Genomic DNA, 19,567 nt, shown 5'->3' on the forward strand with positions numbered 1-19,567 from the left:
CAATTTTGATCAATTTTTTGTGGGGAAAAAACTTCTTTATTCAATATGAATTTCAATCTTGATTTTGTCTCTTTTTTTGGTTTATTTACAATAATCTGGTTTCCATTTGATTACCAAATTTTTGGCCATTGTTTCGTTAACCAAATATTTACAGTTTAAAAGCCAAAATCTTCATGTTTAAAGACGAAATGACTTCCAGATAAGTTCATTGAATGGCAAGTTTTCTTGACTTCTCGGCGCATATTTAAAGGTCCAGAGCAAAAGACTGAAACTCTGTGAAAGAGAAAAGTTTAATTATTCATTTGAAACAGTTTACGATCAACGAACATGATTTTTTCGATTTCCATTTTTTTTCTAACATTGATTCTGAAACTTTGGACACTTTGCTGAAAAATATTTAGCTTCTGTTGCTGCCTTCTTCAGGTGCTTTCGTTTGGGTAAATGTTTGCCTGACTTTGGTTTGTTTCAAGTTTATTCATTGAAAATCATTTTTCGATGTTGATCTATTATTAGTTTGTTGGTAATCCATTTCCTATTAACTAAATCTGATGATAAAGAGGAGGAGGAAGAAAAGGATGAGGATGGAATGGTTAATGAAAAGCTACTCCAAATTAAGGTGAACATGAACAACATTAGACTGGGAGTTGGAAGGAAAGAGAACAAAAAAGATAGATATGGATGGATGAATAGAGAAACCATGGAAGGAGATGAAGATGAGAATGGGAAAAGTGATGACGATAATGATGAGGAGGAAGAAAAAGAAACGGAGGAAAAAATTGAGAGGAACAGAGTTCTGATAAGGAATGGAATGAGAAGGTTTGCTGAGAAAATGAACAAGACAAACAGGGCAAACAGAATCATGGAATATAATCAATATTGATGCCAATTGAAATGAGTGGATAAAAATGATGAACAAATGATGATCATGTTGAGAGATGTTGGTGTGATCCAGGAGGGCAAAGGGAATGAAAGATTAAAATAAAAATATAATTTCGCCAAGAATAAATGTTCACTTGTATCAATTATCATTTCATGTTTCACGGTCGATCTTGTGTTTAAAGTTCATTTGATATCAAGATGAACCTTGTCTTTAATCAAATTTTGAATGAAATTAAGTGTAACTGTGAGATAGAATGAGGAAAAATGGGAAAGGTGAAAAGTCTTTTTGTCAGCTAAATGTTGTGTTTCATTTGATAATATTGATAAATCATGAATTCATATTCATACCAGAAGTTGAACTTCGGATAAATTATTAATAAATTTTGTTTTGTCTTAAAGTCAATTGCAGAAGCTTTTCTGGTTAAAATGTCCATTTTTCATTTGAGATCCTTTTGAACCAGAAACTAACCCAAAATTATTGCTAATCAATTGCTTTAAAGTTGTTAAAACCTTCACTTGATCATTTACATTTCAAAACTATTCAGTTATTGAACTTTTGATTACTTTAGTAACACAATGTTGAGCTTTTGTCATTGAAACCAAATCAACATTTTCAACTTTTATTTTCATTCTTAGAGGTTGTCTCTGGTGAATGATGAACAATGCTATATGAGGCGAAAAAACATGGAAATGATTCTTCATGTTCAGTGGGTGGTTTAGGCTTTGACAATTTATTATTATTACTTACTTTTGCTGTTGATGGGTTCGCTGTAATTGTTGAAAGATTGCCCTCAATTTGGGTTTACCCAGGAAAATTGAATTACGAAGCAATTTGTTTATCAACATTTCATCTTGAACACCCAATCGATTAACATTAACCAACATTGTCTCCTGGCTCTCTTGGGTTAAATAGATTGTCAAACGAAAGGGACTTCGTTGAGTGCAGCGTTTAATTGACTTTGATTTGCAGTTAATTTTGATGGCAAAGAGGGAAAAAAGAGGAAAAATTATTCAATTAATGGCTGAACAAGAAACATGGATTGATTATGTTTAGTCTATAATTAATTATGGTGACAATTAATTTACAGTTAATGATGAAAAGCATCCCAAAAGGCAAATACAAATTGCAAGTGTTGAAGCTTACATTTGAAGCAATTGTTCAACTTGGATTGCACTTTGATTACTGTGATTAATTGAACCAATTGCAACATTGAAATTGAATTAGGTGTTCGTTTCATGGAAAAGGCTGAAACTGTGTGTTAAATTTTAAAACATATAACTGTCGAAGGATAAAATAATGTCGACAAGTTGAACAGGGAAGACAGAAAAAAAGTTGCATTTTCCATGAGAAAATGTGATATTCTTTTCTATTTTCCACATTGAATTTCATGATAACATGATATGACTTTTGTTTCCTCTTTTTCTCATTCTTTTCATCATTGAAGTTGACATTTTTTTTCCTTCCAGGCTTGAGATTGATTGTTACTCTTATCTCGAGTAAACAACAATGAGAAAGTGAAATGAAAGCGAAAATAAAAATGCTCAAAAGTAGAAAAAGTTTTCATCTTTTGGGATAAAAAACAGTCGAGTTCAATATTATCATTATTATCCTTCCCTGTTTACTTCATCAAACCAGATTCTGTTTCATCTTTTTTTTCAAGTTTCATGCTTTCTCCTTTCAACCTAAAGCATCAACTAAGTGCTGTTATTATTTTTATTTTGCCAATTATTCGATATTTTCTGACGATAAAATGTCAAGACTAAGTTAATCTAATGTCTACTAACTTGCGATCATTAAAGTTGATTTAAATAAACATTTTAAGATGATAACAGATTGAAATGTGTTTCAAAGTCTTAATTTTGGTTCAATTTTTGGATAAAATCACTTTATTTTGCATTATTATTGGGACAAAAAACTGATTAAACTTAAAACGATCATTTCAAGACCTTTTCGAATCGATTCTACCGATTTTTGCCTTTAAAAATCGACAAGAATCGATCAATAAAAATCGATTCGTCAATAAAAGTCAGGTTTTATTGTAATTAATTAGTAAATTTTTGTCAATTAACCAATTAAAGCAAAACAGTTAATGCTCTTAATCGAATTGAATTATCTGATTTAAATCTGAAATTCATAGATGGAAATAAACTCTGATAAAAAAATCGAATTCCTAACAAATTTTTGATTCGATCATTTCTAAAATCGATTTGGCTCTGCCATCTATTGCCTAATCTAACCCAATCTAACCTAAGCAAACATTAAAACCTAAACCAATTACAATGAATTATGGACAACTCAATGATTTTCATCTTATTATTTTGCATTGTTATTGCAACGAAAAATGTGCGCATTTATTGCAATTGGATTAATCACGCTAATCACTGTGATCCAAAAACTTCACCAATAAAACTTGTTTTACCGTTACTTGAAGGGCATTTGTGATCAAAAATTGTAATCTTCATCATTCATGTTGGACAATTTATTCCATGTTTTGCTTGCATTTTCTTTAGCATTGGCTTATTCCTATCAAAACACAATGAAACCTTTCATGATGTTTATCTTGTGAAACAGCAATAATCCCAGAATAAAATTGATCGTCTCAATAAACCTGATTAACTATGATAATTTAGAGTTTGCACTCATCAAGCCAAATGATTGCCTGAATGACACGTTTTGTATCATGCTTATTTGAATAAACTTCATTTATATTAATTTTGGGTTTCAATTGAATAATGCATCCAATAATGATGCGATCCAGTGATTACAAGTGTAGTTGATTAGATTCTTAACACAAGTTGATTATTCAACAATTTTTGCTATTTATCTTGCCATTCAAATAAATCAGGATTCATCATTTATTTTGCATTTCCATTTAATTCCTATTCCAAATCAAACATAATCTCTTTTCACTTGAGTTGATCAGATTAATGTTTAAACATTAACCCATTCCTGGTACATAATTGGACCAATTGAAAGTTGTAATAAGATAATCTGAACAATATTGAAAAATTAATGATATTTGTTTATAATCGAGTTAATCTTGGCTATTGAAACTATTGAATGCTTTAAAAACAGATTCGAGTAAAAGTTTCAACTGAAGCCACTTGAATCGTCTAACAGTTGAATCAAGATTACAACTCTTGTAACATTATAATAGGCTTTGCTATTAGTAACTAATAGTAACTTGATTATCATTGAATAAAAAATGGTTAAATTTGGGTTGTAATTGAATAGAGCAAATTAGTTCTGAAATTAAAAGTTTCCTCAACTATTTTGGTTTCTGGTTCTTCAAAGTGCAATTCAGATTAATGGTTAATAATGTAAATAATTGCCGATTAATCCTAAATGGCAGATTAATGTTGAAATGTTATCTTTTTGTTATCATTTACCTGAGAGGTTCCATATACATGAGCCAGTGTTTCAATGAATCCTGATAGATTGGATACATTGCGACAAATCCAAATGAAATAAAGCTTTTCAATCTTCACTGATTTGGCAGTTAACATGTCGGGATATGATCTGTAATTAAAGCCAATAATGATTAGTAAATTTGTAACATGTCATTATTTATCCTTTGCGATTGATCAAAATATAAAAGCAGATTCAATTGGTTCAAACCCATAATCACGAATCCCAAACAGAAACTTGCATGAATGTCGAGACAAAAAATATTGATTAAATGTTCAAATGGTTTTACATCAACCTCAGAGTAACATTGAAGTATCTTGCAACGATCAACTAAGAACTTAAGTCTATCATAACCAATAAATTGTGATAAAAGTTGACAAACCTAAGGTCATTTTCAATCTGGATTGAATAAAAATACTGAGGAGCTACTGGTCAGTCAATTGGTGCGATATTTAAAGAAGCTCAGAATAAATTATTAGTTCTCTTGGCTAAAGTAAGCAAAACTGAACAGTCAAGTGTCCCAAGTAAATAAGAATGACTTGAAACCTAGAAACTCGTCTTTTAGCCACTTGAACAGAGCTCTTGTTAGGAGTGAACTTTGTGTTAGTCTTAATGCCTTCGTAGGATACAGAAAGAATTAATTGTCCAGAAAGATTCAATGGATTTGCTAGAAAAATCAAACGATTTTTCGTTCCTTCATTTAGTTGATCAGAGTGACCAGTCTCACAATGCAGAACCTTAAGGTAACCTAAACAAACAAAGCAAACAACAAGTTAAACTTCATCTCTTTCGTGTATTGACATTGATTCATTCAATTTTCATTTTAAACTCAACTTTAGCCATCAGTTGAACTCCAACACGAGCATAAATAAGCATCGTTTCAATAGCTAAACTACTTTAACAGACGCATTTATTATTTGCTAAACTTTATGAAAACATTTGAGTAAACATTTGAATTGCATTAACATTGATATTCCAAGTCCTAGCATTCATTGAATGCTAGAATTAGTTGGCATATTCAGAGTTTTGTTTCGATTAAACGACTTTAATGAGTACATCGTTTACCAGTTTTTTGATTAGTCAAAAAGTAGAATCAGTTTCTGAAATCTTTCAATTTATGGCAACAATATTCTGTATCATCAATAATCTTGATCATTAATCATCGCAAATGAAGCAATTGAAGGAAAATGAATTGAATATCAACTTTTTGCTTCTGTTTCAATGGATTTCTTCGTCTTGTAATAACAATTACAAACAAGCAAATTTGCGTTTTACCTTGCTTAAAGCAATGAGACAATAAAAAAAGATGAACTTGGAATTGGAATTATGATGATTTTCACTCTCTGAATCTGAAAGACACAATTGTTGACAGAAAGAGCATAAACAAAAAGATAATGGAACAGAAAGAAGAAGTAAAAAGGAAAACCTTTTATTGAGTTTTGTGTCTTTTTTTCATTATTATCATTTCGTTGGCAATTATTTCCTCAAACAGAACCAAAAGACATCCCAGTGTTTCCCAAAAATCATACAGTAAATATATCGATCACCTTTTTTCTTGATCATTCTCATTCTCATCATCATCAACCCATAAATATGGTCAACTATTAGCAGTGGCCAGGAACAAATTCACCGAAGAAAACAAAAAACATGAAAAGAAAAGTTCTTTATTCCCTCAACATTGTGACAGTAAAAATGATGACAAGATGAGCTCAGGTAATGGTGATCATATTTAGTAGTTAATATCTGGTTTGATTGGGTAAAAAAGAGAGGAAAGTTTACTCTCAAGAGCTTTTACCAATTCCATTGTTGAGCTTTTATTAATTCATTTGAACATGAACAGTTGAAAATGCTTACGATTCTGTGAATATTATTGAGAGGTTGAGAGTTACTCTTGAATTGTTTCCTGTCAAATGTATTAGCTGTTGGCTTATTTGCTTTCAACGTAAATACTCGATGAACATGAAATGAATGGTTAAGTTCAAGTTTCAAGTTTTTCCTGTTGTTTTCCTGGCCAACCTTTTGTTTTCGTATTCAACTGTAAATTATTGTTTCACATGGGATAAAATCATGAACCTGGAAATGAGTCGACTTTTCAATTGACTTTTACTGTTCAATCTTGAAAATCCTTCAATGTTGTTCAGACTTTGGACTATCTTTTTTTTGCTAAACTTCAAACTTTACAGATGAGTTTCTGATTCTGATGGAAAGCAACACATTTTCACGTCTTTTTTTTCATTTATCTTTCAAAGGATGGAATCAGGGTAAAAGGTAAAGGTGGAAAAGGAAAAAGAAAATTGCTCAAAAGAGTTTAAAAAGATTTTCTCAGTTGACTGATTCTCTTGGATTTACAGTTCCAATGGGATTTCTGTTTTATCTTTTTCCCTGTAAGAAGCAAGTTTAGAGAGAGAAAAGGTATCATGAAATAAGTATTCTCATCATGAATTTTGATGATAGATGGATCTGTATTATAAAAGGAAAAGTATAACAATTTGAAAATGAAAGAAAATATTAAAGGTTAACTTTCACTTTGCAATTCTGGTCAAGAAGGGAACTCTCAAGATGATGATGAAGAAAAGATGAACAGGATAAAAGGTGAACATTCTTGAAAACCTATTAAAAGGTGTGCTTAAAGATGATTTCAGGTTGCAGGTTAACAGTAACTTGTGGTAAAATATTGCAAGAGGTTAGCCGAAGTTGCCTCAGAATCCAATGAACATGATATCAATCAAAAGCTCTCGTCGATCGACTTCAATCTATTGACTTGTAACTGAGCGTTAAGGCTATCAGAAGTAACTTGATACGAACCCGAACTGACTTTTGAATCGAAGTATTTAATTTGCTAATTCTGTGGGTTACTCAAACCACATTCAAGCTTATTCCCTTTCTTTGAGTAGATTTAGAGGTTTCTATTCAGTTTATGATTGAAAGTTTTTTGGTTTACTTCGCAATTGGCACTACTTTAAAATTGGAAAGAGAGTTTGAACAAGAAATGTATTCTTTGACGTTAATTCGGTCCTGTGAGTATTTGTAAATCGCTTTATAAACTGTGTGTTTGATGGAAAGATTTTTGTGTTTCTCGAATCGATTAAACCCAAAGTAACTTGAAATACTTTTCAATCAAACTCAAGTGCATGTCACTTTGCTATCAAAAGTCATCAGCTTTTCCTGCTGCTCGAGTTGTATCCTGTAATGACTTTATACAAACTTGGGTTTCAAAGAGTTTTGCATGTAAATCTGATTATGAATGCATCAGGTTTCCTCTTCTCAGATAATTTGAGATGAAATTTAGTGTTCAATGTCTCATGTTCAGTGCATGTTATCATTTGACAATTATGAGGTTTACTCGATTATTAATATTAATTTTGTTTCTGTTTTGGGCTTTGATACAAAAGAGTCACTCATCAAAGTTTTACAAATGAAACAAAAAGCGAAACATGACCTCAAACTGGAAATTTTCCGGTGAATCTCAATGCTAACTATTGATTAATATCAACTTACACGATTTTATAAACTTGATTCGCAAAACTGATGCGAAAATCGTCGAGCACATTTGTTCAAAAGAAACAAACGAAACAAACGAAACTAACCGGTGAATTACAAACCCGATCTGATTAAATCTTGATTTACTTTATATTGTTTTGTCTATTAATTTTCCTTATTGAAGCGACTAAACTCTTCGATGCTGGGTTAATAGTTTACACTTGAAACGTTCAACTCAACCTGAAACTTTAGCAACAAAAGTTGGTTTGAGTGTAGACAATGGCTTTTCAAGATGTTACTCCAATTTATGCTGGTTTAACATGAAAATGTTTAATCTTGAATAAAACTCGAAATGAATCGTGATTCTTCTTCATGAAAACTCTGTGAATATCAAGTTGAAGTTAAATGCTCTTGACTCTCTCTGTACGTGTATAAGGTTAATTCATGGAGTGTTTTGGTAACAAATAGACTTTGGTTATTCAATTTTGCGAGTTTTTTTCATAATATCTCATAACAAATGCAAAGTTTTCTAGGAAATTTCATGTTCATTTTGTGGCTCTTTTGAACCTACAAATTTAGTAATTGCAAATAATTTATTTATTATTTACCTGAAGAGTGATAGAAATGATATAAAAGGTGTTGCTCCGATTCCACCGGCAATGCAAACGCATATCTTGTGTTTGAGCAAATCTTGCAATGGACTTGAAAATGGACCGTCAATGTACAGTTTAAAGCTTTTCTTCTTCTTTTGAGACTTTTTAGCTTCCATTGTCGAATCGATTGTGTCACATTTTTGCTCATCAATAAGATTTCCAAGTTTGTCTGGTTTAAATGGTTGGACGAATTGAGAAGTGAAGTGAAAAATGAATTATAAATGCAGTCGACTCTTGAAATGAATTTACTTACTTGTCCAGTCACCATTTAGTTTAATGTTGAGATTGAATGTTTCATTGATTCCAACGATTGGTATCTATGATTGAAATGAAATTACATGATGATACAATTAGAAAGGAGGACGAAAGGATTGACAATTGTAAACAGTTACCGATGAAAGTGAAAATGGATGCCATTCAAGGGTTGATATACGAGGACATTTAAGGTAAACATATTGACCAGGTAATGAGTGTTTGATTATCGATTGGTTTCCCTTAATTTGCGCCAATTCAAGGTTAATATGATTCTCTGCTATTGATGAGTTAATCAGTGTAATTGATTTACGTCTTCTCCATAAACGCAGTACAATATCAATTGTGTAGATAAATAATGAAAATGAAAGCCAAATCCAAGTCTATTGACATGGAGTGGAAAAACAAAGCGAGCAAAATAAATTATCAATATTAATCAATGCAGGTTTACCTTTCAACTTACACATGGATTCAAGGGTTTAAAAATTGGAGGATCACAGGGAAGGTGTTGTGAGGTTAAATTAAAACTTTTGGGAAACTCTGTGGTTCCATTCACATGAGCGGTTAAATTTAATTTAATTTCATCACAACCAATTGTGTGTTGATCTAGATTGGTTTGCTCCTTTAAAAGTCCCCTATCAATGGAAAGGCAAACAATTAGACATTGAATAAGGGCAATACAATACCATTTTGATGCAGAGACAGCTTCATATCAGGTCGACCGTAAAGACTAGACAAGCCTCTTAGACTGGTGACAGACTTGCAAGTCAATTGACCCTTGAGATGCAACTTGCGATGCTAAGAGTCGAACCTTGTTGGGATCAAATATCAGGCTGAGGGAGTGTTTACAGTTGATTGAAGTTTACGATTAAAAATGTTTCTATTCAGTTTTTTGTTCATTTTTTACTGTCTACAGTCACAATGAAATAACTGATGATTTGTTCAAAATTAATAATGTTTGACTAACTCGTTTAACAGGGAAAACCGCGCTACAATGAGCTGAATTGAAGTTTTTCAATGATAAAATAACAAGCAAAATGTCCTCGGGTGGTTTGATGAATTTATATATCATGAAACTCGGCATCATCAGTTTTCAAAAAGTATTGAACTTTTTTCTCTTCTCTACTTTCATGACTGTTAATCATTTGTAATTTTTTTCATGTTCCTTTCAAAAACTTTAGAAATTTTGGTTTACACTGAATTTGAAAATGAACTGAATACTACTTCTCAAGGTGAAGATAAATGTTTACTTGGGTGATAAAAGTGCTTCAGGGAATCGACTAATATTTTTCATTCTAAATTGTCAGTTTATACAAATTTTCAGTTTAACCATGTTTGAAATTGTTCAATACTTTTTTTGTTCATCTGATTGGAAATGTTGAACTCCATTGAAACAAGGAGTTGATCAAAGTTAACAACTGATTAACCATTGATATCAATTGTTTCAATGTGAAATTGATTGAGTTTTGAGTGTCAAAGTGTTCAAGAGTTACAAAGGAATCACCTTTAACCAAATGGTTCTGCCATTTACTACAATAAAACTGTAATTAACTTCATCATTTCTTAAATTGTTTACCTTATTTAACAAATCAGAATTTTAATGTTTTACTATTGTAAAGGTTGACAAATAAATTGTGTTTAAATCTTGAACAATTTGAATTAACTTGATTCATTCCATCTGATTCCCTCTTCATTCACACTTGAAGGCTTCAAATGTTTAATTTGCAAGTCTAATTAAGTGAATATTATCTGAACCGGCAAAAAGGTATTTGATTTTGGCTGAATTTCCATTTAACCAGTGCTTCTTTCCGAGTCTTTATTTCAATAAATTAGACTTGAAAAGATTACTGTTTTACATGGTAAAATTGGTTTCAAGGTTTTGCTTAGATTTGCAAATTTAAACACTTTCCCTGTTCATTATGAGATTAGTCGAGTTGAAAGTACTCAAGTCAATATCGTTACCAATGACTTGGAAAGAAAAGTAACGTTCAAAAATTTTATTCAGAAAATTTCGATTCTTTTTTGTTCGATATGCATTTCGTGTTTTCTCTGATTCCAGTTAAAGTGTTCCTAGTATTTGAATCATAGAAGAATGAATTTCAAAATTCTTCGAAGTTGTTGGATGCATTCGTTGAAACTCAAAACTTTTATAGTTCCTACGAACCTTCAACTTTATCAAAATGTAAATTATTCGTCCGATGAATTTTCAAAAAGGCAAGAACTTCTAAAAATTGTTGCACGAAAATGAAAAAATATGGAAATGATTTTTCTGCTGATCTGAGAATTGGAATCGAAAATTTACAGAACTCGAGTTTGGTTCTGCGACACTTATATTGAGTTCGATTTTGAAGCAATTATCTTAGCATATTTCACTATAAAAGTCACATTTACGAGTTGATATTCATGTTTTAGTGCAAAATACGAAAAAAAAGATGAAAATATTTTATCGATTTTTTGAATTCTCAAAGTTTTGAAGGTTTGATTTTACAACTAGACTTGTTTTAATCATATTATTATAATCAATGTTTCCAACAAAATTGCTAAGCAAATGGTACAAAGTTAATCACATTAACTCACACAAAGAATGAATTAATCATTGATATTGTATAGTTTTGCATGCAAAACAAAAAGAAGAGCAAAGAGACAAAAGCAAAATTTAATAACATTAAAGAGTAAACATTTTCAATTTAATCAGATTATTTTATCTCTTTTTATTTGTTAACCAAATTTCAGTTAAATCATGAATTATCAAGCAATCAATAATCACATAAATCGTTTATAATGGACAACAGCAATTTCAATCAACACTTCGCCTAAAATGTCGCTGAAATGATCGCATTCAAATCTGATTTTCAATACTAAAAGATGACCAAAAGAACGAGTAAAATGAAGAAAAATCGATCAGATTCTTCCTGAAGACTGAGAAAGAAATGAAAAACTCTGAAAATTTAAATGAAATTGGAAATGCTAAACATGATGAATCTCAAATCATTATTGAAACATTGATGGATGAAGATGAAAGGCCTAAAAATATCAATCGTTTTTGGCAAAACCTTAAGACTTGTCACTCACTTGACAGCTTAAAATTGATAACTCAGTTTTTAATATTGAATAATGATTAATCTGTTTAATTGTGCTTTTCATTTAAGCATTTAATCTTTAATTGTAAAACTCCATTTTTCCACTTTTTCTTAACCCAATTACCAGGAATCAAGGATGAAATTAATTTGAATCAATTGTCTTCCCATGATTTACGATTAGTATTTTGACTGAATAATGATTTATGAATTTTTCCGAATTTAGTTATTTTTCTTCTCTTTCTTACACTTGAAAACAATTGATTTGGAAGCAATTAATGTGAACAATTTCCTTGTTTAATCATTTGTCAGGCTTGGTTAAGATGATTAAGTTAATCAGCTAAATTGGTTCACTTCTGACTGACCTTAAACCATTTGCCCATCGAGACAATTGAAGTTGTAATCAATGTTCCCTCAATGAAAGCCTCAAAAGAAGTAAAAAATTGTCAAAATTCACAATTGAAATGTTCGGTGAAAAATGAAAGAGAAACGAGGAAAGAAAAGATGAATATTTCAACAGAAATTAACAAACAATTAAAAGTAAATTGTTGAGTAATTAACACGGTCAGGTCAGTGATTAAAGTGGATTAAATCTGACAATTAACTTTGACCAAAAGAGATTTCATTTCTTCTTCTTTTTGGTCAAAAAGTTGATGAATTTACAATGAAAAGTTTATTCAAATTTTGATACCAAGTTGAGTTTTCTTTCAACTTTCAATTTGATTTAGCTTTACCATGTCAGTTTCATCTCAAGTGGATTCAAGAGTTGAAATGATGAAAAAGTTGGTGCAAAATTGAACCAAAAAATCACATTAAAGTGACAATATACTTCAAGCTGTTACCAACTTTTTTTTGGTTAAGAATTTTTTTTGTCTCATTCTTTTTTTAACCAGTTTCAAGTCATCATCCAAAATGAGATGATGAAGGTTAAATATGGGAAGCTCATTGTTAGATGAACATGAGTTTAATGATGAACTTTTTTAGGTGTTGAGGTTAACATTGAACATTTTCATGCTAGCTTTTTATTCTTAAATCACAATATTTTCACTTTACAATTCAAATTAATATCAACATAAATAATGCGATAAAAGTTACAATATTCATCATTTCAATGGCAACTTTTCCTGTTTGTTTCTTTGCCCCATTCATTTTGATTCAGTGAACACACGCAATAAAGGTGGCTTTGAAGTTAAAACATCGTTCGACATTTTGTTCAACTTTAAAGACAAAACATTCGACAGCAAGAATTTCATTCCTTTCTTGTGAACAACTTGACGCTCTGACTCTGAAAGTCCGACTTTAGAAGTCGATTTGCATCTTAACTCTATACAAGTTAGACATTAAAATAAAATCTCAAGTAATCCGAAATATAAAGATATTCCATTTTCTAGAAGTTCTGTCCTGTATTAATGTTGTATTTATAGTTGATTGTTTTAATAGTAAAGTGATGTCTAAATGGAAACAAATGGCCAAATTGTAGTCTAGCTGTTGATATTGATCTAGAGTTGTATTGCTACAGGAATGATTTCATCAAGAAAGTGTCGACAGAATGTGTTTTGAACACTTGAATTTATCCAAAAATACACATTTTAATGACGATTCGATGAGTAAATCATCAAGATATCATTGAAGTTAACACAATGAAAATATCTCGATAATATTCACATGTTTCTGCAATTTTCTGTTTGCTTTTAATTTCTCGTGATTGTTTAATATTTGTTCAAAGTCTTCAAGAATTTACTGACAATTGCAATTTAATCACATCTTTGTGAAATCGTAACATCTTCTCAGAACTGAGTCTGATTTGGCTATTTTCTTCAAAATAAATTATCTCTGAGGAGAGTTGAAAAGGCTAAAGGCTGAGAGCATGGAGACTCAGCTAGCTTCATAGGCTAAATAAACTTTCCAATATAATGCATCATGTATCATTATCATGCTAGAAAATAATTTGCGATTTCTTTTCATTTCAGAAACAATCGATGAATGAGCAATTCTAGCAAGTATAATTCTGAAACGAGTGTGAAAAACAAGTCATCATCCTAACAAAAGTCATTACTTGTTAAATTTAAACAATCCTTAAATTCTGGATGATTAAGATATGATAGACTCATAACATGCATCTAACATTATCAAATAAAGTCTTTACACAAAGATTTTGTTTATTAGTGACTACGGCTCAACTCGTTTATCTGTCCTCTGAAGAACATTCGAATGCTATTTCCCTCAATTGCGATCTTTTCTGAGCCGGTTTACGTTTTTAAGTCGATGACTTTCATAAAGAGAATGGACAAGTTTCCCTGAAATTGTGCTTGACTTTACACTTGTATCTCACATGTGTGAATGGTATCGGTTATTGACTTATGTAAATCATCAAATTTTAGGGTGAAGGTCCAGTTCGAGTTTAATAGGCGAGCTTCAAATGATTTATCATGAAGTTGTGAACGACCTCGAAAGTTGCGGTTGTTAAATATGTCAAAAACAGTTTGATTGAAGAAATGAACATTTTTTTGTAACTTTCACAGAAAACTTTTTCCTCAAAAAAGTCTGACGAGAAAGAGTGCAAGTAAATATTTTCAGATAAAAAATTGATGAACATCTTTTAATCAGTTTCATTACTTACAATTCAACAATATCATTAATGTAACCTCAAATCTGATCAGCTTGAAAACTGGTGAGTTAAGTTTAATGAAAAAACTGACAAATACATTGTTTTGCTGCTATAATTATATTACTTTTGATGCTTTGTTTTACTATTCAAATGGTGAGTTTGATTGATTGATAGGAAACATTCAATCAGAATGATGTCTTTATTAAAGGGATATTGTTACAGGTTAGATTGACTTCCTGATTATTATTAAATAATGAACTGAGAAAATAATATTGACAACTTTTTAAATTGCAAATTTTTAATCTTTTTTGTTACCAAATTATTTTCAAATTCATCCTCAGCTCAAGAAAACAGTTTCAAGTCCTGAGATTTAGATGCAAAACTGGTTAATCCAACATCAATCTAGAGGCCTAATCAACGGTCACATAAGATGCAAGAAAATTTAGTCTAGTCGAACATTTGAAATTCAATCGACAAAATGATTTCGACTTTTCCAATTGCAATTAAAGACTGGAAATGAAATCATCATTGTTGATGTAACTGGTTAAATTAGTGTTTTAATCAATTCTTAAGATGATGAAGTAAATTTTAAATTTAAATCACTTCCATTTTTACCAATTTGACAGCTTAACCCACAGTAAAGGATTGAAGGAAAACAATTTCAAAGCATTTAAAGTGAGTTTGGACTTGAACCCAAAATTTAAGTTAATTTTGGCGATATTCAAATTCCGTTGCAATTGGTTTTTGTTGATCATCCTAACAATGGAGACAATAATCGAGAAGCAATTTAACCCAAAACTGGTTTCAGATGAAAATGTTTGACCAAAAAATTGAATTTCAAGATTAATCTATTAATATTTTGGATTGAATTTTCAAGATTATGTGGGTTTGGGTTGAACAAAGCAAGTCATGTTTACCGGTTGGTTGATATGAAATTGAATTTTCAAGTTTAGATGAAAATTTTTTAGATCAATACTCACCCTAATGGATGACAGATGATCAGGATGACAAAGATGATGGTTAAAAAGTGTGAATACTTGAATAGATTGTAATTGTCTCGGCGAAGGGTTGATGTCGAGGTAATGAAGACAATCATCAAGACAAGATTCATGGCAATCCCTGTGACTCCAGCCACTGAGCCATTCGTTGGTAATTTGGTTTGATTGTAAATAAAAAGCGCATTCATTAGTTGTGAGTGTTATGTGATGGGAAAAAGAAACGGAAAAGCGCCTAAAAGTAAACAACTTTCAATTCAACTTTTCCTTTCATTTAAATTCTTGAGGCTTTTTTAATGATTCTGATCTTAATCTGTTTACTATTACACTTTATTATATCATCATGATCATTGTTGTTATTATTGTTCATTATTGTTGCTCATTTGACTTGCTTCTCATGGTCAATAGTAAAGGTCAGGTCAACTATTAAAGTCAATCTTTTTCCCTTCTTTTAGCTTTAAACGGAAGTCTTTAGTCTGCTGCTAAATGGTTACAATTAGTCGACTCTAATTAAAGTTAAATTGTTGACCTGATAGGAAGATTCATTGTTAATATTGAACTAAAGCTTGTTGCTCAATGTAGGAAGATGATTAGTGTTTGATTCACAATTAACTATTAATATTTGTCGTTAATCATTTGAACAATTTTCTGGTTTCTTTTCATTTCTTTTGATTCTCTTGTTAATATTGAAACATTTGAAACCATTTTGCTGATCAAGAGTGGTTCAAGCTGATTAACATGAAAAGTGTATTCATTGAAGATGATGATTGTTGCTATTTAGACTGCAATTGACTCGTTCAATCAATTGCAACAATCAAGTGATTGAGAGTTAAATTAATTTATAACTTAGTCTAAGTGCAAGCTGACAATTGAATGGTAAAGGAAGTTGAATTTACCGGTTTCTTCATTAACCCAATTTGTAATTAATATCTTGACCAACCCAAAAGTGTAAACCTTTTTTCATTAATATGCACAATTTGGTTTTGTGTTAAGGTCAAGGTTTTGTCAAAAAATAAATTCTATCACAAATGGTGTCTTAAGATGTGACCTTTTTGGTCAAGCTAAAAATTAACAATTCAAGGAAATGTATTGAACAATTGGGATTGTTTTTAAGGTAGGAAAAAGGTTAACTGTGAAAATGGTTAATATAAGGATAAAAGGTAAACTTGTAAAGGGGTTTTTACCTGATCCGGAAATTATGAGAAATGGATGTTGTCCAGGAAAAGAGGCTAAATTGATTGTTGGATAGCGATGGTTGTAGTTGATTGAAGCCATTGACGAGTTTATTATATGAGCAATTGAATGGATTAAACCAGACAGACAGATTGTATAAGCTGAGGCAATGTGAACTTGTTGACTTCGGTCAATCATTGAGACAATCAGCTCATTGATTGGTTTAGAGATTAATTTAGATGTTAATGTGGTAAACACTTTGGACACTTTTTTAATGGTTAATTTGGGTTGAAGAGATTGTTGAGTTTGATGGGCTTCGGGTGTTGATGTTGGCAATGATCCTGTTCGGTAGTCGATTGATGGTGTGGTCAATGAACGAAGTGAGGTTAAAAGGGTTCGACACATGGGAATAAATATAATGAAACAGGAAAAATTGAGAACTGAAGCAGTTCCTCTGGATATGAAAAGTCCATGGCCAATGGTTTGGTGGGTGTAATGGTAAGCTGGGTCCAATTTGTATCTAAAATAGCTCCAGCCAAAGATGGCCAGATTTACAATTGTCCAGGCAATCTGTAATGGATAACCAGAATGTTGGTTTAAACGGTTTGTTGAAACCAGAAACAAATTTTTTAGTTCAATATTTTTCTGGTTTTAAATTGATTTGATCCAATAATGAAAGTGTGAGGTTAAAAATTGGATTCACTTTCATTTATGCCATTTAACTTGAATCTCAACCTAAACGGTAACCTTTTTAGGTTAGTCAAGACTGACATCGGGTTATAAACTATTGTATTTACTGAAAATGACTACTTTACCAAATAACGTTACCAGGAAAAAAACAATTGACCAGATCTTCAAGTTTAACCTGGACTAAGCTTGTTATTCAGCTTTTCTGAGTCAATAGTGTTTTTTGGTTAATAATATACATTTCAACAAGGAAGATTTAAGTTTAAGGACAATTTAGACATTGATATAATCAGTAAGGAATGATCGGTCAAAGAAATTAAAACCAAAATACAATTTAACTGTTGAAAGATTGAATTAATTTCCACCATTTGATGACAGCTAATAATTTTGACAGTAATGACAGTTTATTTCAAGATGGTCAAAGTTGATGATTCTGTTTGACATTGAACTTTAATTTTCAAAAATCAATTCAGACTCTAAGACAAAAATTAGACTAAAGCTGAGCAAATTGTTATTGGAAGCGAGTTTGTTTAAATATTGAAGTTTCAGAATCAAAAGACTTCATTAGCAGAATTGAAACAAATTAAGAAGCTAAAAAGTCAACAAATTATAAAATTTAATTTCTAGTGTTGAGTTGAAAATAAGCGACTTACCATGAATAGATGCTCTTTTAGGTACAACTTGATGTACCGTTGGCATTGGGTAAAAGTTGATGGTGTCAATTTAGACATCATTTTTTCGCAGTTATCCAAATGTTAATCACAGACAGTACCGACAATACGAATTGGAAGTGCACAATTAATTTACAAGTGAAACCATTTGACAATTGAAATGGTTCAAATGATGGTGTTGATTGGAGTAAAAGAAACTTATACTTGAAATTGGATTGAAAGTTACAGTTGATTTGACTTACAAATCCAATGGTAATAAACTTTGATCCAAATAAATCCAAGGTTAGATTTAATTATCGATTCCATTGAGCTTTTATCACTAATCAATTGATTAATAATTTAAATGAATGGTAAATAATTCAAAGTAAAACAATAATAGAAGGTATAAACTGAAGACAACTTGACAAAATGAATTAATGGAATGTTGATTGTTGTTTGTTGAAGATGAGAATGATAATGATGATGGTGAATCATGAGAGAGAGAAACTGAATAAGAATTTGAAATGTGAAAGAAAAGATGAAATGAAATGATGAAGAAAGTTAACGGTTAAAGGTACGTGTTGCGATGGTGAGGCAAGAAAAAAAGTGCGCTTCTAAAGGTGCATTGAAAAGGTGAGGGGAAAGGAGAAGAGGAAAGAAAAAGGTTGAAAAGAATGAGAAAAAAAGCAAGAAATTAACATTCTTATTCATCATCCTGAATACCGTTAGGTCAGCCTACATTATCATGATCATGAAGAGACAAGGAAATTATGTAGGAGTTATGATAAAATCCTCCTAGCCAATGAACTTGTTTACCCTTGCAATCCTGTAAATCATTTTCTTCTCATTTTTCTTTTCTTTTTCATTTCCAGGATCATGGTGAACATGAGGATAGACTTATTCAGTGTTAAACTGTGTTCATGATTTTGGTGAGAGTAAAAGGATTGGGAATAAGGAAGAGTTAAGATGAACAAAAGCAAACCAGTCTCAGTTATCGGTCCATTGTGATGAGAATCAGGTTTGTTTCAATTTTTTGTGCTTCATTTCAATTTGTCCTCAATGAGCGACTCATGGTTAACTTGAAGATAGATAAGATTCATAACGGTAACCCTGAATATTCATTTACGTGGGTCTTCACCACATGGAATTACAGACATCATTATTGTCATCAAGATGAACCAGAAGTGATTCCGGATCAACCCTTGAACCTGCATTTCTTGGGTTTTTGGGTTTACCTCTTGACAGTCTTCAAGATTTACATTTCTGGTTAAATGTCCGCTTTGATCAAGCTAAACAAATTTACCATTAATACAAATTAACCATGTTAAACAGTTGATTGTGAACAATTTAACTGAACCTCGTTTTTTCTGGTTAATGTAAATTGGTTGCCTTTACTCTTCCACCTTTAACAATCAATAACTTACTGGAAAATGGACTGTTCAATTGTTTACAACATTTGTTAAATTGATCAAGGATAAAAGGTAACGATAAATTGTAATATTATTACAATAATAAGGTAATGGGGAGAAACAAAAGGTAAACAGGTAAAATTGCTTCTCTTCCTGAGGTTACACTGTGAGATTTTAATTAACAAACAATGAATAAAACAGCCAGAAAAAATACAATCGATGAACAATCACAATGCTTTCACATTTCACTGAAAATGTAAAATTGGGTTTTTTTAATCTTCTGTTTTTAACCGTT

General features: G+C 31.1%; 1 protein-coding gene across 1 annotated transcript; it reads right to left on the reverse strand.

The window, feature by feature from the left end:
* Positions 1–13: 13 nt before the first annotated feature.
* On the reverse strand, positions 14–18,650 carry LOC107364361 (NADPH oxidase 4-like). The gene is made up of 10 exons (XM_015931695.3): positions 17,867–18,650; positions 16,538–17,096; positions 15,339–15,492; positions 9,137–9,308; positions 8,814–9,056; positions 8,675–8,738; positions 8,377–8,590; positions 4,270–4,399; positions 1,628–1,836; positions 14–273 (listed from the first exon to the last, which is right to left on the reverse strand). Exons 1-10 carry the CDS (start codon positions 17,945–17,947, stop codon positions 156–158), a joined length of 1,944 nt encoding a protein of 647 aa, XP_015787181.2. The 5' UTR covers positions 17,948–18,650; the 3' UTR covers positions 14–155.
* Positions 18,651–19,567: the final 917 nt, after the last annotated feature.

Source organism: Tetranychus urticae, chromosome 1 (genome assembly GCF_039701765.1).
Source record: "Tetranychus urticae isolate SD_2017Ah chromosome 1, NJAU_TeUrti_SD_1.0, whole genome shotgun sequence".
Taxonomy (NCBI): Eukaryota; Metazoa; Arthropoda; class Arachnida; order Trombidiformes; family Tetranychidae; genus Tetranychus; species Tetranychus urticae.